Source organism: Leucoraja erinacea, chromosome 2 (assembly GCF_028641065.1).
Source record: "Leucoraja erinacea ecotype New England chromosome 2, Leri_hhj_1, whole genome shotgun sequence".
Lineage (NCBI taxonomy): Eukaryota > Metazoa > Chordata > Chondrichthyes > Rajiformes > Rajidae > Leucoraja > Leucoraja erinaceus.
In genome coordinates this window covers 132,974,478-132,996,718 of record NC_073378.1, presented here as the reverse complement: position 1 = coordinate 132,996,718, position 22,241 = coordinate 132,974,478, and the positions used below count along the sequence as shown (strand labels likewise).

At 45.9% G+C, this 22,241-nt stretch overlaps 1 protein-coding gene across 5 annotated transcripts in view; it reads right to left on the bottom strand.

Moving 5' to 3' along the window:
* The window catches only part of LOC129715783 (uncharacterized), a 337,613-nt gene that overhangs the window by 246,494 nt on the left and 68,878 nt on the right, over nucleotides 1-22,241 (bottom strand). For all 5 annotated transcript variants that reach the window (XM_055665662.1, XM_055665654.1, XM_055665638.1 and 2 more), the window contains 3 exons: nucleotides 20,259-20,330; nucleotides 14,583-14,681; nucleotides 13,129-13,197 (listed from right to left, as the gene is read on the bottom strand). In XM_055665662.1, coding sequence (XP_055521637.1) covers nucleotides 13,129-13,197; nucleotides 14,583-14,681; nucleotides 20,259-20,330 — 240 coding nt within the window. The remainder of the gene's footprint in view (nucleotides 1-13,128; nucleotides 13,198-14,582; nucleotides 14,682-20,258; nucleotides 20,331-22,241) is intronic.

Sequence of the window (22,241 nt, the reverse complement as noted above, 5' to 3'; positions counted from 1 at the left end):
AAACAAAAACACCTATGCCAGAATCCTGTATGTTGACTTCATCTCAGCTTTTAACACCATCATCCCACAGAGACTTGAGGAGAAACTAAACCTGCTGGGCCTCAACACCCCCCTGTGTCACTGGATCCTGGACTTTCTGACAGAGAGACCGCAGTCAGTCTGTGTTGGCAAGAACACCTCCGGATCGATCACGCTGAGCACCGGCTCCCCTCAAGGCTGTGTGCTCAGCCCGCTGTTGTTCACACTGCTCACACATGACTGTGCTGCCAGATTCAGGGACAACAGGATTATAAAATTCGCAGATGACACCACAGTGGTGGGACTCATCAGTGGAGAGGATGAAACAATGTACAGGGAGGAAGTAAAACAACTAGTGGACTGGTGCGGCAACAACAATTTAGAATTAAATGTAGACAAAACAAAGGAGATGATTGTCGACTTCAGGAGGTTGCAGCCCAAACACACACCCCTCAACATCAGTGGCACCACGGTGGAGAGAGTGTAGAGCATAAAGTTCCTCGGAGTGGAAATCACAGACAGTCTCACCTGGTCCAGGAACAACACTGGGATTGTCAAACGGGCCCATCAGCGACTGCACTTCCAGAGGAAACTCAAACAGGCCTCACTCCCCACCAACATTCTCAGGACTTTCTACAGGGGCACGGTGGAGGTCTGTACTCACGTACTGCATGAACACGTGGTACTCCAACTGTAACTGCTCAGACAGGAAGTCTCTGCAGAGGGTAGTGAAGGGAGCAAAGAGGATCATTGGCGTCTCCCTACCCTCGGTACAAGAACTGTTCCAGAGTCGCTGCCTGAAAAAAGCACTGAGCATTGCAAAGGACACACTGCACCCGCTCCACACACATCTAGATCTCCTGCCATCAGGAGATACCACAGCATCAAAGCCCGGACAACCAGACTGCTAAACAGCTTCCTTCCACAGGCTGTGAGGCTGCTAAACAGTCACTCCACCTGATTCTGCTGCTTTTGCACTGACAATTTAATAACTGGCACTGAGTAATAACTTTGGCACTGGCTCTGGCCACTTAAATCAGCTGTCCTGGACATTTTATGACTGTCATATTTTGTATACTTGTATTTTAATGTTGTTGTTTTTGTAGATGAGATATGCATGTGCCTTTAATATAGTTACCTCATCACTACTAACCACTCCCCATATCACAAGTATAATTACAACCTCCCCACCCACATATCGCTCTCTAGTTTCCGTGCCAAACCACGTACAGCTAATGCTCTCTGTAAAAATACAGTATGAATAAAATGAAGTAAAGTTACGGTGTGTCGCTAACACTTCTTTACATGGTGTCATACCTCGTACCTTTGCGCCTCCTGTTTATCGGTTGATTATTTATAATTTTGCCCCAGTTTTCTGTTCCCCCCCCACCCCTCTCATTTCCTCGTTATGGCCACTTCTTGCCCAATGTGCTCATTTTCGATTCAGACATTGCCCATCGATGGGATGTCTTTAGACATGACTTCGACCATAATGCCACCATCGCTCATCCTGCCGCCACCCCTGAAGTCAAAGCTTCTCTACTTCTCAACCTGGCTGGTCCCGATGCCCTGGCTTGGTCAGACTTCTTCGTCTACGCTGCGGTTGAATCTGCTCGGGACCCGGTATGTTTATTGGCTAAGTTTACCGCGATTTGCGACATTCCCTCTAACTGCATTTTAGAACGTCAGCACCCAGGTGAATCTGCCGAGAATTATGCTGCTGCGCTGCGACACCTGGCCAGGCGGTGCCGCCTTGACACGCTGACCCCCGAGGAGCTGACCAGGGACCTTCTGGTTTACGGTCTCTGCGATGAAAAGCTCAGGGCTGAACTTTTGCGCAAGCCCGACCTGTCTTTTAACGAGGCCATGTATGCCTGCCGTTTAGCCGAAGCTGTCACCTCGGCAGTGTCACCGACTGATCAGGACATTAACTTTTCCAGCGTTACCAGCCGTCGGCGGAACACGACCCCGCCGCGACCCCCATGATCCGGCACTGCTCCTGGGGGACACGCCCAGCAAAGGTGCCCCAATTGTAACTTTGCCAATCATCAGTACAATGTATGCCCTGCTTTGGGCAAAACGTGCAATTACTGCAAGAAACTGAACCATTTTTCTGCTGCCTGCCGTTCCCGTGGGAAGCCTGTTGCTGCTCCAAGGCGTATGTTAAACAACTTGGAGCAAGCTGATAGCGAGCTCGGTTCCCAGTATCATATCAACAAACTCCCTGTGTCTGAATCTAGGTCCTCTCAGGGGGAGACCAGCATATTTTCTCTGTTGGATGCACCTGCTGTGATAACAGACCCTTCAGTTCGTGTAACTGTGAACAACTCGACCTTCACCGCTAAGATTGATACCGGAGCTGTTGCAAATGTTATGTCAACAAGCCTCTTCAGAAAGATAAGGACTAATGAGCAAGTTATTTCTGATCGCTCCACTTTACATGCCTATGGGGGAGGGGTGCTTGTTCCTGTGGGCAAGGCAACTCTGCGCTGCAGGATACTGGAAACCTCTCGGCCCCTCACTTTCTATCTTCTCGATTCCAACTGCATTACCCTGTTGGGCATCCAAGCATGCCAGGACTTGGGCCTAGTCTCCTCCCACCGTGACATCCACAAGGTGCAGACCCTAATGGACCCGTTGACTGAATATCCTGACCGCTTTGATGAAGAGCTGGGCAAGCTGCCCTGCCACTACAAGATTGTAGTCGACCGCAAGGTCGAGCCAGGGGTCCGTGCGCCTCACCGTGTTTCCTTCGCCATGAAGGACAAAGTAGAATCGACGCTGCACAGCATGGTAAAAATGGGCGTCCTAAAGGCGGTCAGCGAACCCACCAGGTGGGTCTCCACCATGGTTGTTGCCGCGAAAAAGGACAAAAGCGAAATGCGCATTTGCATCAACCCCAAAGACCTAAACCTTGCCATCAAACGCCCGCACTACCCCAAGAGAACAGTAGAGGACGTCGCTGCACAGGTTGGTCCAGCCACAATCCTTTCTCGCCACGATGCCAAGAGCTCCTTCTGGCAGATACCGCTTGACGAGCAGTCCTCCGACCTGACAACTTTCAGCACCCCCTTCGGCAGATTTAAGTTCCTCTGAATGCCATTCGTAATCAACTCTGCCAGCGAGGTGTTCCAACGGACAATGGAGCAGCTGTTTGCCGGTCTACCATGTGCCATCATCGTTGACGACATCCTGGTCTACGGCAAGGATGTCGCTGAGCACGACTTCAACCTCCGCCAAGTCCTAGACCGGGCCCGGAAGATCAACTTGAAACTGAACCCCAAGAAGTGCCGGTTCCGCGTCCCGGAGGTCACATATGTTGGACATGTATTCACAACCTCGGGGCTGAAACCCGACCCGCAGAAAACGGCTGTCATCTCCAGGATGTCATCACCTACTGATGTGCCCAGCCTGCAACGTTTCCTAGGCATGGTAAACTACCTGGGAAAGTTCATCCCCAACCTCAGCGAGCTCAGCGCACCCCTGAGGGATTTGATAAAGAAGGACACGGCCTGGGCTTGGTTCCCTCAACACCAGAGAGCCTTCGACATTCTTAAATCCAAGCTAATCAGTACCCCCACACTTAAATTCTTTGACCTGCAGCGTCCCATTATCATCACCTGCGACGCCTCTCAGTTCGGGCTCGGTGCCACTTGCCTACAGCTCCATGACGGCCTGCAGCTGCCTGTCTCCTTCGCGTCCCGTACCATGACCCCTGCCGAACACCACTCCACATATCACAAGTATAATTACAACCTCCCCACCCACATATCGCTCTCTAGTTTCCGTGACAGACCACGTACAGCTAGTTCTCTCTGTAAAAATACAGTATGAATAAAATGAAGTAAAGTTACGGTGTGTCACTAACACTTCTTTACAGTTTTTACCTGCACTTTTTTAAACTATTCGTACTGTTTTATCAGGAACTGGATTGGATTTTTTTTCATTGTTTTTATTTTATGCGTGAAATGTTTAAGTTTATGACAATGAAGGATGATGATGATGATGACGACGACGATGATGATGCAGGAAATGGTGTTGGGTAGACTGATGGGACTGAAGGCTGAAATATCCCGAGGGCCTGATGGTCAGCATCCCAGGGTACTTAAGGAAGTGGCTCTAGAAATCGTGGATGCATTGGTGATAATTTTCCAATGTTCTATAGATTCAGGATCAGTTCTTCTGGATTGGAGAGTAGCTAATGTTATCCCACTTTTTAAGAAACGTGGGAGAGAGAAAATAGGGAATTACAGACCAGTTAGCCTGTCATCGGTAGTGGGGAAAATGCTGGAGTCAATTGTTAAAAGATGAGATGGCCGAACATTTAGATAACAGTAACAGGATCGGTCCGAGTCAGCATGGATTTACAAAGGGGAAAACATGCTTGACTAATCTTCTGGAATTTTTAGAAGATGTAACTAGGAAAATGGACAAGGGAGAGCCAGTGGATGTAGTGTACCTGGACTTTCAGAAAGTATTTGATACGGTCACACATAGGAGATTAGTGGGGAAAATTAGGGCACATGGTATTGGGGGTAGAATGCTGACATGGTTAGAGAAGTGGTTGGCAGACGGGAAACAAAGAGTAGGGATTAACGGGTCTCTTTCAGAATGGCAGGCAGTGACTAGTGGGGAACCGCAAGGTCGGTGCTGGGACCGCAGCTATTTACAATATACATCAATGATTTGGATGAAGGGATTCTAAGTAACATTAGCCAATTTCCAGATAACACAAAGCTGGGTGGCAGTGTGAAACATAGAAACATAGAAAATAGGTACAGGAGTAGGCCATTTGGCCCTTCGAGCCTGCACCGCCATTCAATATGATCATGGCTGATCATCCAACTCAGTATCCCGTACCTGCCTTCTCTCCATACCCCCTGATCCCTTTAGCCACAAGGGCCACATCTAACTCCCTCTTAAATATATCCAATGAACTGGCCTCAACTACCTCTGTGGCAGAGAATTCCACAGATTCACCACTCTCTGTGTAAAAAATGATTTCCTCATCTCGGTCCTAAAAGTCTTCCCTCTTATCCTTAAACTGTGAGCCCCAGTTCTGGACTTCCCCAACATCGGGAATAATCTTCCTGCATCTAGCCTGTCCAACCCCTTAAGAATTTTGTAAGTTTCTATAAGATCCCCCCTCAGCCTTCTGAATTCCAACGTGTACAAGCCGAGTCTATCCAGTCTTTCCTCATATGAAAGTCCTGCATCCCAGGAATCAGTCTGGTGAACCGTCTCTGTACTCCCTCTATGGCAAGAATGTCTTTCCTCAGATTAGGAGACCAAAACTGTACGCAATACTCCAGGTGTGGTCTCACCAAGACCCTTTACAACTGCAGTAGAACCTCCCTGCTCTTATACTCAAATCCTTTAGTTATGAATGCTAACATACCATTTGCTTTCTTCACTACCTGCTGCACCTGCATTCCTACTTTCAATGACTGGTGTACCATGACACCCAGGTCTCGTTGCATCTCCCCTTTTCCTAATCGGCCACCATTCAGATAATAGTCTACTTTCCTGTTTTTGCCACCAAAGTGGATAACCTCACATTTATCCACATTATACTGCACCTGCCATGTCTTTGCCCACTCACCCAACCTATCCAAGTCACCTTGCAGCCTCCTAGCGTCCTCCTCACAGCTCACACTGCCACCCAGCTTCGTGTCATCCGCAAATTTGGAGATGATGCATTCAATTCCCTCATCCAGATCATTAATATATATTGTAAATAGCTGGGGTCCCAGCACTGAGCTTTGCGGTACGCCACTAGTCACTGCCTGCCATTCTGAAAAGGACCCGTATACTCCTACTCTTTGTTTCCTGTCTGCCAGCCAGTTCTCTATCCACATCAATAATGAACCCCCAATACCATGTTTGTATGCTAATCTCTTATGTGGGACCTTGTCGAAAGCCTTCTGAAAGTCCCGATATAACACATCCACTGGTTCTCCCTTATCCACTTTACTAATTACATTCTCGAAAAATTCTATAAGATTCATCAGACATGATTTACCTTTGATAAATCCAGGCTGACTTTGTCCAATGAACTCACCACTTTCCAAATGTGCTGCTATCCCATCTTTAATAACTGACTCCAGAATTTTCCCCACCACCGATGTTAGACTAACTGGTCTGTAATACCCCGTTTTCTCTCTCCCTCCCTTTTTAAAAAGTGGGGTTACATTAGCTGCCCTCCAGTCCTCAGGAACTACTCCAGAATCTAAAGAGTTTTGAAAAATTATCACTAATGCATCCACTATTTCTGCGGCTACTTCCTTAAGTACTCTGGGATGGAACTTATCCGGCCCTGGGGATTTATCGGCCTTTAATCCATTCAATTTACCTAACACCACTTCCCGGCTAACCTGGATTTCACTCAATTCCTCCATCTCATTTAACCCCCGGTCCCTTGCTATTTCCGGCAGATTATTTATGTCTTACTTAGTGAAGAGAGAGCCAAAGTAATTATTCAATTGGTCTGCCATGTCCTTGTTCCCCATGATCAATTCGCCTGTTTCTGACTGCAAGGGACCTACATTTGTTTTAACTAATCTTTTCCTCTTGACATATCTATAAAAACTTTTGCAGTCAGTTTTTATGTTCCCTGCCAGTTTTCTTTCATAATCTATTTTCCCTTTACTAATTAAGCCTTTTGTCCTCCTCTGCTGGACTCTCTGAATTTCTCCCAGTCCTCTTGTTCTGGCTAATTTGTAGGCTTCCTCTTTTGTTTTGATACTATCCCTGATTTCCCTTGTTATCCACGGATGCACTACCTTTCCTGATTTATTCTTTTGCCAAACTGGGATGAACACTTGCTGTAGTTCATCCATGCAGTCTTTAAATGCCTTCCATTGCATATCCACCATCAACCCATTAAGAATCAATTGCCAGTCTATCTTGGCCAATTCACGTCTCATACCTTCAAAGTTACCTTTCTTTAAGTTCAGGACCTTTGTTTCAGAATTAACAATGTCACTCTCCATCCTAATGAAGAACTCAACCATATTATGGTCACTCTTGCCCAAGGGGCCACGCACAACAAGACTGCTAACTAACCCTTCCTCATTACTCAATACCCAGTCTAGAATAGCCTGCTTTCTCGTTGGTTCTTCTACATGTTGGTTTAGAAAACTATCCCGCATACATTCCAAGAAATCCTCTTCCTCAGTACCTCTGCCAATTTGATTCACCCAATCTATATGTAGATTGAAGTCACCCATTATAATGGTTTTACCTTTGTTGCACGCGTTTCTAATTTCCTCTTTGATGCCATCCCCAACTACTACTGTTAGGTGGCCGGTACACCACTCCCACTAGCGTTTTCTGCCCCTTAGTGTTTCGCAGCTCTTCACATATCGATTCCACATCCTCCAAGCTAATGTCCTTCCTTTCTATTGCGTCAATCTCCTCTCTAACCAGCAACGCTGCCCCGCCTCCTTTTCCTTTATGTCTATCCCTCCTGAATATTGAATATCCCTGAATGTTCAACTCCCAGCCTTGGTCACCCTGGAGCCATGTCTCCGTGATCCCAACTATATCATATTCATTAATAACTATCTGCACATTCAACTCATCCACCTTATTACGAATGCTCCTTGCATTAAGATACAAAGCCTTCAGGCTTGTCTTTACAACACTCTTACCCCTTATACAATTATGTTGAAAAGTGGCCCTTTTTGATTTTTGCCCTGGTTCTGTCTGCCTGCCACTTTTACTTTTCACCTTGCTACCTATTGCTTCTACCCTCATTTTACACCCCCCCTGCCTCTCTGCTCTTGCACCCATCCCCCTGCCACATTAGTTTAAATCCTCCCCGACAGCACTAGCAAACACTGTCCCAAGGACATTGGTTCCATTCCAGCCCAGGTGCAGACCGTCCTGTTTGTACTGGTCCCACCTCCCCCAGAACTGTGAGGAGGATGCTATGAGAATGCAGGGTGACTTGGACAGGTTGGGGGAGTGGGCAGATGCATGGCAGATGAAGTTTAATGTGGATAAATGTGAGGTTATCCACTTTGGTAGCAAAAACAGGAAGGCAGATTATTATCTAAATGGCATCATGTTGGGAAAAGGGGAAGTACAACGGGATCTGGGGGTCCTTGTTCATCAGTCTATGAAACTAAGCGTGCAGATACAGCCGGCAGTGAAGAAAGCAAATGGCATGGTTACACAGAAAAGCTGGAGAAACTCAGCGGGTGCAGCAGCATCTATGGAGCGAAGGAAATAGGCAACGTTTCGGGCCGAAACCCTTCTTCAGACTGAAGCCCGAAACGTTGCCTATTTCCTTCGCTCCATAGATGCTGCTGCACCCGCTGAGTTTCTCCAGCTTTTCTGTGTAACCTTCGATTCTCCAGCATCTGCAGTTCCCTCTTTAACAAAGCAAATGGCATGTTGGCCTTTATAAAAACAAGAGAAATCGAATATAGGAACAAAGAGGTCCTCATGCAGTTGTACAGAGCCCTAGTGAGACCACACCTGAAGTGTTGTGTGTAATTTTGGTCCCCTAATTTGAGGAAGGGCATTCTTGCTATTGAGGGAGTGCAGCGTAGGTTTACAAGGTTAATTCAAGGGATGGCGGGATGCTGAGAGAATGTCATATGCTGAGAGAATTGAGCAGCTGGGCTTGTACACGCTGGAGTTTAGAAGGATGAGAGGTGATCTCAATGAAACATATAAGATTATTAAGGGTTTGGACAGGCGAGAGGCAGGAAATATGTTCCCGATGTTGGGGGAGTCCAGAACCAGGAGCCACAGTTTAAGAATAAGGAGTAAGCCATTTAGAACGGAGACGAGGAAACACTTTTTCTCACAGAGAGTGGTGAATCTGTGGAATTCTCTGCCTCAGAGAGCGGTGGAGGCAGGTTCTCTGGATGCTTTCAAGAGAGAGCTAGATCAGGCTCTTAAAAATAGTGGAGTCAGGGGATATGGGGTGAAGGCAGGAACGGGATACTGATAGCGGATGATCAGCCATGATCACATTGAATGGCGGTGCTGGCTTGAACGGCCGAATGGCCTACTCCTGCACCTATTGTCTATTGTCTATTGTCAAACGGCTCTGTCATACACATGCTAAAGTATAACAGATGAATTTTCCCATAAGTAAATCCGTTATCTTTTAAGTAAATCAGTTATGTTGTAAGAGTGCTGTTATGATCTGTAGAACCAAAGAGGATAAATGTCTAAAATTTTCTTATTTTAAATTGTCTGACAATAATCTTAGTATCTGTAATAAGGTAAAATATCTTGGGTATTTTATTACAGAACAAATGACGGATGATGAGGATATTTATAGGCATGTATGTACAGGCGAAAATATCTCTTGCGTACGTTTGGTGCGTGTACAGATGTGGTGAAGATGTCGCTGTTTACAGCATATTGCACGCCACTCTATACTGCGCACCTGTGGTCGAACTAAGGAAAGACAAGTTAGCAGAGATGAAAGGTGTCCTATAATGATGCCATAAGAACACTGCTATGGAAACCTAGATGGTGTAGTGCTAGTAACATGTTTGTGGCTGCTGGAGTCAGTACTTTAGAAGCTCTCCTAAGATATCAGATGTATAAAGTCATTTGCAGGATAAATGACTCTAAAAATGTAATTATTGTGGCGTTGTCAAACATAAGGTTAAGCACTACACCCTACGAATCCCAGTTGTTATTCTGGATTTTAATTCATGTATTGTGTTTTTTTATATATATATATAATTTATGATGCTTTTATAAATGATATACTAAGATTTTATATGTATTTTATGATGTTTTTATACGCAATGTATAACCCTAACCCTAGGACCTTGTCTGGACCTGGAGACCAAAATAAAGGTTAAAAATAAATAAATAAATTCCGATGGAGATTTATGCCATGATGTCAAAAATTGCCTTATCTGAAAATTTCATGCATTATTTCACGAGTTATTTATGAAAATGTTCACATATCTCAAACAACTTAGAAAATAAAGAAGATGGTCTCGCTGATGACGTCACAATGGATCTGACTACGTGCCTCTGCTCGCGCTGCGAGTGACGTCACCTCTGTACTTCTTGGTTTCTTAACTTTAATTTCTTTAAATCCGTCACTTTGCGTTTTTAAACTGTTGCTCAGGTCGTGCTGCGCGCTCCGCTGGGCTCCTTGATGTTCCAAGTTCTTGAACATGGCGGCGGCAGCCGTTATCGATGCACGGGTGATGGTGAGGGTGCGGGGAAGCGCGGTGGAAAGGTGACCGTGGTGGCCATTACTCCCTCTGAAAGAGGCCGTCTATGGAGACCTGCGATTCCTCCATTGATCGCAGGGACTCGGGGAATCGTGGCACCTTTTCCTCACTGGTGATCCCCATCCCAGAGGGGTGAGGAGAGGGGGGAAGAGAGGGGGAAGAGAGGGGGGAGGATAGGGGGTGAGGGGGGAGAGGTTGAGGGGGGGGGGGGGGGGGGGGGGGGGGGGGGAGGAAAGGGGGGGGGGGGGGAAGGGTGGCCTCGCTCGGGTACATGCCCACCAGCAGTCTCACTCGGCCCGGCGCCTGGTGTGGAGGCTTCTGCTCTATGACCTGGGTAGGTGCTGCCTGTACCCCCTTCCTCTGTGTCCCCCCTCTCTGCCCTCTCCCCCCCCTCTCTGCCCCCTCCCACTCCTCTCCCTCTCTCTGCCCCCTCCCTCTTTGCCCCCCTTCCTCTCTGCCCCCTTCCCTCTTCTGCCCCCCCTTCCCTCTCTTCCCCCCTCCCTCTCTGCACCCCCCTCCCTCTCTATATTATTGGGACCTATGGGTAAGTGGTGGAGTATTGCGTTCGAGAACCAGCTCTCCCCAGTGACATTGCGCGCCCCACCCCTCAATCTTTACCCCCCTCCCTCTCACTCTCTACGCCCTTCCCCCTCCTTCTCCCATCCCCCTCTCCAGCCATGCCTACATAGATGGAGGTTTTGTGTGAGTGGATAGGGTAAAAGGAACGAAAGAATAATATTAATATAATATCAAGGGGGGGTGGTTAGTGTGTATGTGGGGGGGGGATGGGGCAGGGTGTAGTTAGTGTGTGTGTGTGTGTGTGTGTGTGTGTGTGTGTGTGTGTGTGTGTGTGTGTGTGTGTGTGTGTGTGTGACGCCGAAGGCCGCCCCACCCCCCCCTCGCAACCGCGCGTTTAGGAAACGGGACCCGACGGGTCACAATTGGTCTAGTAATATATAAAATTCTAAAACAGAAGACTGGTTCAAAAAAAATTGCAAAAACATAATTAGAAACAATAGAAAGTATATAATTGTGAAAGAGCTGGACCCTGATATTCCTTTGTCGCGAAAGATTTGTTTGTGTAGGTAGGTTCAAGCACCTGATCGTTACAGAAATGTAGCTGTTCCTGACCTGGGTGTGGGACTTCTGGCTTCTGTAGTTCCTGTCCATTGGTAAGAAGAGGGCAAGGGATGGATGGTGGGGACCGGTGCTGCCTTCTTGAAGCATTGCCTAATGCAAATGCTTTCAATGGAGGGAATGGGTGCGCCTATGATGCATTAGGCTGAGTCTATCACTCTATGCAGTCTCAAGTGTATCTGTGTCTTAGAATTGCCATACCAGAGCATGATGCAACCAGTCAGGTTACTTTCTATGATATATCTGTAAAAGATTTTCAGAATATTTTGAGACAAACCAAATTTTGTTACATTTCACAAAGCAGTGGTGCTAGCGACCATTATTCATGTTTGCTTCTATGTGCTGAGTCCAGGACAGGCCATCAGAGTTAATGCCGAGAAAATTGGAGCTGCTAACTCTCTCCATCACTGACCCACCTATAGAAACTGGCGTGTGGTCTCCCAAAATTCCTTTTCAGAATTCAATAATCAGTTCCATGGTCTTTCTTGACGTTGAGCAAGAGATCGTTGTTGCGGCACCACTCAACCAGGTGTTATGTTTCTCTTCTGTACACTGTACACTGACTCATTACCTCCAGCAATTTGGCCAACCATAGTGGTGTCATCAGTAAATTTATAGTTAGCATTGGAAGTGAGCTTGGCCACATAGTCATGGGTGCAAAGAGAGTAGAGCAGGCGGTTAAGCACACAGCTTTGAGGTGTTAATGGTCAATGAGGAGGAGATGCCGTTACTGATCCACACTAAATGAGGTCCACTGATGAGGAAGTCAAGGGTCCAGTTGCAAAGAGAAATAGAGGCCCAGGTCTTGGAGCTTGATGAATTTGGAAGGGATAATAGTGTTGAATGCCAAGTTGTAGTCGGTAAACAGCAGCCTGAAATATCTATTCCTGTTACTCAATTGGTCCAAAGCACATTGGTGAACCAGTGAAATAACATCTGCTGTTGACTTAAGTTGATATGACATGATCATCTTATCATGCCCATATTTGTTCTACCAACTGGATTAACTAATTTTTTGTCCGATATTTGGTTAAAGTACACATCATCTGTTCATACACTCCCTATGAACAATTCCTCTGCCAAATTACTTTAGTTCTATTGGTGGTGATGCCATGATAAGAGACATACTTTGTTGAAGATACTTTATGCCAGATTTTATGCAATAATTGTTTTATACCACATTATCCCATGCCTGAATGTTGTTTTGGTCTTGCTCCAAGTAGGCATGAGCTCCTTCATTTGATCCACACCATTGAAGGAAAGTCATTGATGGGGCAGCTGAAGATAGTCTAGGGCCTAAGATAGTATACTGTGAAACTCCTACAGTGATGTCCTTGGACTGGAATGATTGACCAACTTCCCTTGTTCAAAGCTTCAGCAGGTGGCGCAAATTGATATAACCAATGCTGCACTTTCAAATGAACTTAAAAGATTTGAAGACAACATTTCAATGAAGAGCAGATGAATACCTGGTCAACAATTAATCCTCAATCATCATCATGTAGAGGTTCATCTGTTCATTTTTAATTTATATTTATGGGACCTTACCGTGTAAAATGGCTGCAGTTGTCTATGTCATGTAGTGACCACTACGAAAAATCTCCTCAATGTAAAGTGCTTGGGATTACACCCTAGTGTAAGGTACCATATAAAGCCAGTTATTGGCTTTCTGCCAAATCTAAGCTCAAGGCAAAACACAGCCAACATCCGTACATCATTCAAACTGAGAAGCTTTGCTGATTTTTGTACTTACCCATTCTAGGAGCATTTGTTCTGGGGCTTGGTGGATATGCAAATTGACCTGAATGTGACCTTGTTGAAGCTGAAAAGTTGTCATGCAACAACACAACCCAAAAGTTACTGATATATTAAGAACACTACTGCCAAAATACAGTTTGTAATCAGAAAAAAAATAATTTTTAACAAATTCTGAAACTGAATTCAATAATCAAATTAAAAAATATATGCTAAGAAACTATAAAGTAAAACTATTAAACTATAATATGATGACAAAATGTTATGGTCATTTATCATTGTCTAAGTATCCAGGTATAGTCATTCTTCACATAATCATTTCCCATGTAGGTACCAACAGGTTTATACTGATGGTTTAGGTCAGCAAATACCTCCTACATTGAATTGTTGGTATTATGATCTAAGTATGGATGGAGAAGGGGGGGGGGGGGGGGGACTTGTAAATAGTTATTTAAAAAAATAAGTAAAATAGATCGAATGTGCCATTTGTAGATTTACAATACTTTTTGTGCTTCTTCCCATTGTTCCTTCAAATCCATACTTGCCCATAGCAATGAGCATAGCAACACAGATCAATACTGCTTAATGGCAAATGAATGAATGAAGGAGGAATGAATGAATAAGTTTATTGGCCAAGTATGTACACATACTAAGAATTTGACTTGGTTCTCCGATCGCAAGTAACAACACGACATATAGCAAACCATTAAGAATAAAGCATTAAATATTAAAACATTGAGACTAAAACATTATAGTTTAAACATGTGAATGAATAAAATACCAGAGCAAAAGGAGGCTACAGACTTTTGGTTATTGAGTAGAGCTACTGCTCGTGGAAAAAAGCTGCTTTTATGTCTGGCTGTGGCGGCTTTGATGGTCTGGAGTCGCCTTCCAGAGGGAAGTGATTCAAAGTGTTTGTGGCCAGGGTGAGAGGGGTCAGCGATTATCTTACCCACTCACTTCCTGGCTCTTGCAGTGTACAGTTCATCAATGGGGGGAAGGTTGCAGCCAACAACCTTATCAGTTAATCGAACAATTCGCTGCAGCCTCCGGATGTCATGCTTGGTAGCTGAGCCAGACCAGACCATGATGGAGAAGGTGAGGACAGACTCTATGATGGCAGTATAGAATTGAACCATCAATGCCTACGGCACATTGTGTTAACTCGGCCGCTGCAGGAAGTACATCCTCTGTTGGGCCTTCTTGACTGTGGAGTCGATGGTGGCCCTCCCATTTAAGGTCCTTGGAGGTGATGGTTCCAAGGAACTTAAAGGACTCCACAGATGTGACTGTGGTGTTGTTGATGGTGAGGGGGGGGAGGGGAGGGGGAGCTCTCCTAAAGTCTACTATCAATTCCACTGTAAATGTTGTTCATCCAATATCAAATCTACTTTTACCACAATAGAGAACATAATCTCTTTCTTTAAACACTTCGTATTTGGTTATACTTACAACTTGACGGACGTTTCTGCCTCATGGGCAAAGGACACGAAGACCTGGAGGGCCTTTGGGGGGATAACGGTGATGAAGCTGCTGAGATGTTTGCTAAATCTGGCATAATATAAAGAAGAGAGATCCTCAATTCAGATCTTGCACATCAATAAATATAAATTCAAACTTTAATGAATACTGTAGTTATAATTACTGTGATGGTGTTGTTTTTAAGAGATACAGTGTGGAAACAGGCTGTTTGCCGTTGTTTTTGCCTATAATAATTTCAGGCAGCTGGTCATCCATACACACCTGGAAAATCTTGCTGAGCAAACCCTAAGGCAGGCTCAGGATTTCCAGATCTAAATTCTGGCAAAAGCACCTTGTTAAGGATGAAATACAATATTTGTATTGGTTCTACACCTGTATTTGGGATTTGAACACGAGCCTAGAAGAAAAAATAGAATCACTTTCGCACATCACCAAAAAAAAATGATCTTTCTGCTATATATTCAGAGAGCAAAGGTAGATTTAGAACAGTTCATCACACATTTGCCACTTAGCAGTAAAACTATGATTTCAGACACAAGGGATTATGCATCGCAAGAGTGAAGTGTGAAGTTGGTGGTGAATGAAAGATATCATTTTTTACACCTTGATACTTATCTGCCTTCTAATAGGCCTACTGATGAACATATGAGTTATAAGCAGGAATAGGGCTTCTTGTCCTTGAACCTGTTCCATCATGTGTTAAGGTCGTTAAGATTTTTTTTTTGGGGGTGGGGGGTTTCACACAGAGAGTGGTGAATCTCTGGAACTCTCTGCCACAGAGGGTAGTTGAGGCCAGTTCATTGGCTATATTTAAGAGGGAATTAGATGAGGCCCTTGTGGCTAAGGGGATCAGGGGGTATGGAGAGAAGGCAGGTACGGGATACTGAGTTGGATGATCAGCCATGATCACATTGAATGGCGGTGCAGGCTCGAAGGGCCGAATGGCCTACTCCTGCACCTAATTTCTATGTTTCTATGTTCTATGTTTCTATGTCATGGATGATTTGATTGTAAACTGAACTCTGCATTCCTGCCAGATAATCTTTCATCTCATTGTGGATCAAGTATACATGTCCACTTTATAAATATAGTCTTAGAGTAAAGAACCACACTCTTTGTCTCTTCATGTCCACACTAAGTATTCATTTGTATAAATCCCATTTTCTAGGATTTGGCCCTAGCCTAAGCTTTTGTGATTCAATGCTTGTTTAAAATGATTGCTTTTCGTCTTTAATCATTGTCCACCCATCCACCAATCAAAACTCCATCACCTGCATCAACACATCGCCCAGGCTTTTTCCCACTCCAATCACTTTTCCAGTTTTCTGCCCCCTACAACAATCAGTCTGAAGAAGCGTTCTAACCCAAAACATCACCTACCATGTCCTCCAGAGATACTGCCTGACCCGCTGAGTTACTGCGGCAGTTTTTTTTTGTAAACTGGCATCTGCAGTTTCTTGTGGACATAATGTGCCAAAGGCCTGTTTCTGAACATGATATTAAATGTCTGTATGACTCCATGACTATCACCCTTTCAGATATTGCCCCACCCTGTCCATTCCTTCTTCGCTCCGATCCGGTCCAGAAGCAGATGCAGAAGCATGAAAGTGCTTTATTGACTCGGGAAAAGCTTCTTCCTCTTTGTTACCAGGTTTCTGAACCATAATCAGGTTCAAGAGTTCAACAGTTCAAGAGTTCAAGAAAGATTATTGTCATGTGTCCCAGAAAGGACAATGAAATTCTTGCTTTGCTTTAGCACAACAGAATATTGTAGGCATAAATAAATACAGAACAGATCAATGCGTCCATATACCATTGAATATATATATATGCTCTCTACTGTGCACCTGTAGAAGTTCGAGAAAATCGTCCTCGACATACTGACTCTCCGAAATCTTCTCAGGAAGTAGAGGCACTGATGTGCTTTCTTTATTATTGCATCAGTGTTCTGGGACCAGGAGAGATCTTCGGAAATATGCACGCCCAGGAATTTGCAACTCGTGACCCTTTCCACCATTGACCCGTTGATGTAAACAGGACTGTGGGGTCCCCATCCTACCTCTTCCAAAGTCCACAATCAGTTCCTTGGTTTTGCTGGTGTTGAGAGCAAGGTTATGGTGCTGGCACCATTTGGTCAGTCCGTCGATCTCACTTCTATACTCTGACTCGTCTCCATCAGTGATACGTCCCACAACAGTGGTGTCGTAGGCGAACTTGATGATGGAGTTTGCACTATGACCAGCTACGCAGTCATGAGTATAGAGTTAGTACAGCAGGGAACTGAGCACGCAGATATGAGGTGTTCCTGTGCTGATTGTTATCAAGGCTGACACATTTCCACAATACAAACAGACTGTGGTCTGTGAATGAGGAAGTTGAGGATCCAGTTGCAGAGGGATGCGCAGAGACCCAGTTCTGAGAGCTTGGTAACCAGCTTGTAGGGGATGATTGTATTAAATGCTGAGCTGTAGTCAATGAATAGCAGCCTGACATATGAGCTTTTATTGTCCCAGTGGTCCAGAGCGGAGTGGAGAGCCAGCGAGATCGCATCCACCGTTGATCTGTTGTGGCAGTAAGCGAACTGCAGTGGGTCCAGGTTTTTATCGAGTTTTGCAGTTGATTTACGCCATGATCAGCCTCTCAAAGCACTTCATCACCACAGACGTTAGTCCCACTGGTCGATAGTCATTGAGGCACATCACCTTGCCTTCTTGGGTACCGATATTATTGATGCCCTTTTAAAGCAGGTGGGAACCTCAGACCTCAGAAGTGAGAGGTTGAAGATGTCAGTAAAAACTCCAGCCAGTTGGACCGCATAGGTTTTCAGAATACGATCGGGTATACCATCAGGTCCAGGCGCTTTCCGAGGGTTCACCCCTTTGAAGGATTTTCTGACATCGACCTCTGTGACTGTGACCAAAATACCATTGCAGCGAATGGGGGCTCAGGAAGGCACATCAGTATTCACCCTAACAAAGCGTGTGAAGAACGCATTGAGCTCATCAGGGAGTGATGCTTCGCTGACATTTGAGCTGCCTCCTGATTTCACCTTGTAGGAAGTGATGGCATTCAAGCCCCGCCACAGTTGCCGAACATCCGTCTCATCCTCCAGCTTGGAGCAAAAGTCCTTTTTGGCCTTTTTGATGGCCTTACCAAAGTCGTATCTGGACTTCTTGTAGACCTCTGTATCTTCGGACATGAATACCCTCGGTCTGGTCTTCAGAAGAGTGTGGATCTCATAGTTCATCCAAGGATTCTGATTGGGAAACACTCAGAAGGTTTTGTTGGGATGCAGTCCTCCACACATTTCTTTATGAAGTCTGTAGCGACTGTGGGGTATTCGTTCAGGTCCGTTGCCGAGTCTCTGAACATTGCCCAGTCTACAGACTCCAAACAGTCCTGGAGTTGTTCCTCAGCCCCCAAACAGTCCTCACCTCAGAGGGTGTGCTCTTCAATTGCAGGAAGAAGCAGCACCGTGGAATGGTCGGATTTAGCAAAGTGAGGGCGAGAGATAGAACGATAGGCATCCTTAATGGTGGTGTAGCAATGGTCGAGGGTGTTTGGTCCTCTGGTGCTGCAGGAGACATGTTGGTGGAAGTTAGGGAGCTATTTCTTAAAGTTGGCTTTGTTAAAATCCCCGGCTATGGTGGTAAATGCCTCGGGGTAAGCCGTCTGGTGCTTATTGACCACGGCGTGTAGCTGCCCCAGTGCCAGATGGACATCAGCCTGGGGAGGGATATAGACCGCGGTCAGGATGATGGAGGTGAATTCCCTTGGTAGGTAGAATGGACGGCACTTCACAGACAGATGTTCCAGGTGTGGAGAGCAGGAGTTGTACAGGACTGCCACTTTTGAGCAACACACAGAGTTGGCCATGAGCTGATGCCCCCTCCTCTCCCTTTCCCAGATGCCACTGTATGGTCCATGCGATGGATGGAGAAACCATCAGGCTGGACTGCTGCGTCTGGGGAGCTGGGGGTGAGCCATGTCAAACAAAACACAGAGCATTCCCTCAGCTCCTTTGATAAAGCTCTTATGTCCTACACTTTGTTCTCTAATGAACGTAAGTTGGCCAGCAGGATGGTAGGGAGAGGGTGTCGAGGTCACCTGCGCTTCAGTCTGACCTAAGGTCCTGCCCGTCGGCCACGTTTCCGAACACAATGGAGGCCTCCCCATAGTTTCCAGGTACTGTGTTTACTGAGAACCTGCGCTGGAACGGGGATTCCCTTGCAGACGGCAGCTCGAGCTCCGTTACAAACAGGGGTTCTCACGCAGACGTCAGCTCCAGCTCCGTTGCTACAGGGAGGTCCTGCCAGTCGGCTCCGGAGGTCTTCCCGGTGTTTCCAGGTACAGTACCTGCGATTCTCAGACGGGTCAGGTTCTCTCCAGTGATCCAGGAAATGCTTGCAGTCGGAGGCTGCCACAGCTGCGGGAGATCGCGAAATCGTTAGTGCCTTCAGATGCAGCTTGTCCGTTACGGCGCCAATTCTGTCGTTTTTCTGATCCAGGTAAGTTGATTGTAGCTGTAAATTATCCTCTTCTGTTGGCTGCTGGCAAAATGTCGCCGCAGATAGGTGCCATCTTTCAGTTGGGGAGATGAGAGGATAGGATACCTAAGCTAGGGTACTGTTCAAATTTCCTATCCCAATTGCGGACATTGGACTTTGTCTCTGGTGCACTACATGCTGAGAACTATATTCTGCACACTGTATCTTTCCCTTTGACTACCTATTGTATTTGACTTTAGCCTGATTGTATTTATGTATAGTTTTATCTGATTTGATTACGTACAAAACAAAGCTTTTCATTGTACCTGTTCATTGTACATGCGACAATAATAAATCTAAATCTGTTGCATCCCGATTCAGATTCAATTTTAATTGTCATTGTCAGTGTACAGTACAGAGACAACGAAATGCAATCCTGCTATTCAAATGGGCCTGTCCCACTTAGGTGACTTTTTAGGCTGCTGCGGGAGACTGCAGTCGCCACATGGTCGCCACAAGTTCGCAGGTGGTTGCCGGGGAATCACCTTCATGGAGGAGTTCCCGCATTCTGGGAACTAGTCGCGGCCTCATTCTGGTCGCCGTAAATTTTTCAACATGTTGAAAAATTAGCAACTAGAATGAAGCCGCCATGGAGAGTAACGAGAATTCTCGAGCCGTAGGTGGGTCGCCAGGATGTCCTAATCGGTTGCCAGGAGGTCAAAGGTTCCCGGAGGTTCTACTAGGTAGTAGCTTGTGCTGACCGGTGAATTTCATTGGCTTCCCCCTTCTCCCACCCTCTTTTAAAGGACTTACCGTACATTGTGCTTTAGCCATCTTTTTACAGTGCCAACCTTCCTGCTCATCGCGGTGTGTGTCTATTTCATCTTGGTTTTGCATCGTGTATATTTTTTAGATAGCGCTCCCCCGCATGCATAACGGGCTGGTGAAGGAAGCGATATGTTTTTGTGTGTTACACTCTGGCAGGCATGTGTTTGAAGAAGGGTTTTGGCCTAAAACATTGCCCATTTCCTTCACTCCATAGATGCTACTGCACCCGCTGAATTTCTCCAGCACTTTTGTCTACATACAAATACAATTCCTTCCGTTCAACATGCAATCTCAAAACCTCTGGATTATTTTTATCTTTTTATGTACTTACCCCATTGCCCACCATATCTGGTCATATTTCCAGATCTATCTGCATTTGATGAACATGAGAGATTTGCCAAATCTGTTATAACCAGAGAATGCATGTAAATCATGATGAATAGGATTCAAATGCCTCGTAAATCACATCAGTAATTGACAACTAATGACATACTTATTTCTCCTGGGTTTCTCTGTTATTTATGATTTTATTCAGGGGGTAAAAGCAATCATTCGGGAGACCCCTTTCATATCTATATTACTAAATCTCTGTTCTTGACCGCTTTTGGCCTTCTGTGTTGCGATTTGCGAGAGAACGCCGCCACCTACGGCCGTCATTTTTGCCCACCTCGCTGAAAGCCCCCCTCCGCCGCATATGTGCCGAGGATTTTTCCCGTCGATGAAAAATGACAGGGATATTAATGTTTTTACAAAATTCCCCATTCTCTCTGCTGCCCCTGCTGCAGGGAGGGGGAGGGACTATAAAACCAGGAAGTGGTGTGCCTCAATCAGTCTCTGCAAGTGGTGTGCCTCAATCAGAGCTCTGAATAACACTGAACAAATGTCTCCACAGCTGTGAGTACCCATACTGTGGTTTGAAAATGAAAATATGGTTAGTTTGAGGGAAAAAAGCACTGCCTGCAAATGGTTGTTCGGGTTGAAGTAAAAAGGCACCCTCTCTCTCTCTCCCCACCTCTCTCTCTCCCTATCCCTCTCTCTTTCTCTCTCTCTCTCTCCCCCCTGTCTCTCTCCCTTTCTCTCTCCCTTTCTCTCTCTCTCTCCTCTCTCTCTCCCTTTCTCTCTCCCTCTCTCTCCTCTCCCCCTCTCTCCCCCCCCTCCTCCTCTCTCCTCCCTCTCTCCTCTCTCCCCCTCTCTCTCTCTCTCTCTCTCTCTCTCTCTCCCTCCCCACCCCTCCTTCCCTCTCTCTCCCTTCCTCTCCCTCCCCCTCCCTCCCTCTCTCCCCCCCCCTCTCTACCCCCTCCCCTCTCCCCCTCTCCCCCCTCTCTCTCCCCTTCTCTAGCCCTCGCTCTCTTCTCCCTCTCTCTCCCTCTCTCTCTCCTCTCTCTCTTCCGCTCTCTCTCTCGCCCTCTCTCTCCCTCCCTCTCCCTCTCCCCCTCCCCCCTCCCCCCCCCCCCTCCCCCCCTCTCTCTCTCCCCCCCCCTCTCTCTCTCACTTTCCCTCCCTCTCTCGCCCCCTCCTTCTCTCTCCCCCCCCTTCCTCTCAGCACCCCCTCTCTCTCTCCCCCTCTCAGTCAGTAGATAGGGTGGTTATGGGGTAAAAGGAGCAAATTAATATTAATATAATATCAAGGGGGGTAATTAGCGTGAGTGCGGGGGGGAGGCGGGGGGGATAGTTAGTGTGTGTGACGCTGCATGCCGCCTCCCCCCCTACAACCGCACGTTGGGGGAACAGACCCAACGGGTCTGCACTTGGTCTAGTTATTTGAATATAATTTTCTCACTGTTTAAAATCATTTAAATAATGAATTGTGACAATACACCCAATGAATGTCATCCGAATGAGGTTGAATATTTAAATATGCTTGCTTTCATCTATTCCTATATTCAAAACCATAATTATTCTAGTGTATTGTCATTGGGGACACGAATGCAGATATCTCAAACAGAAACTCATTATTTGCCAATCATATGGCTGTTATGTCAAGATAATAATTTTATTTTGTTAAGCAAAGTGTTTTTACCTACAGATAGTTATATTTATATTAGTGAAGCCTGGCACACTACGCCATGGCTGGATCATTGTATTAGTTCAGCTGATGCACATGCCTCATTGGGGTTTATGAGTATTCTGTATGGGCAAGCAATGACTGATCATATACCTGTTGCTATGTCAATAAATGTTGAATATCAACCTGTGGTATCCAGAGATGGAAATAGTGTTAACACAGAAAAACTGGACTGGTCAACTTTCACAAAGGAAGACATCTTAACCTATTATGCTCAGACAGATAAATCCTTAAGCAATATTCATCTAC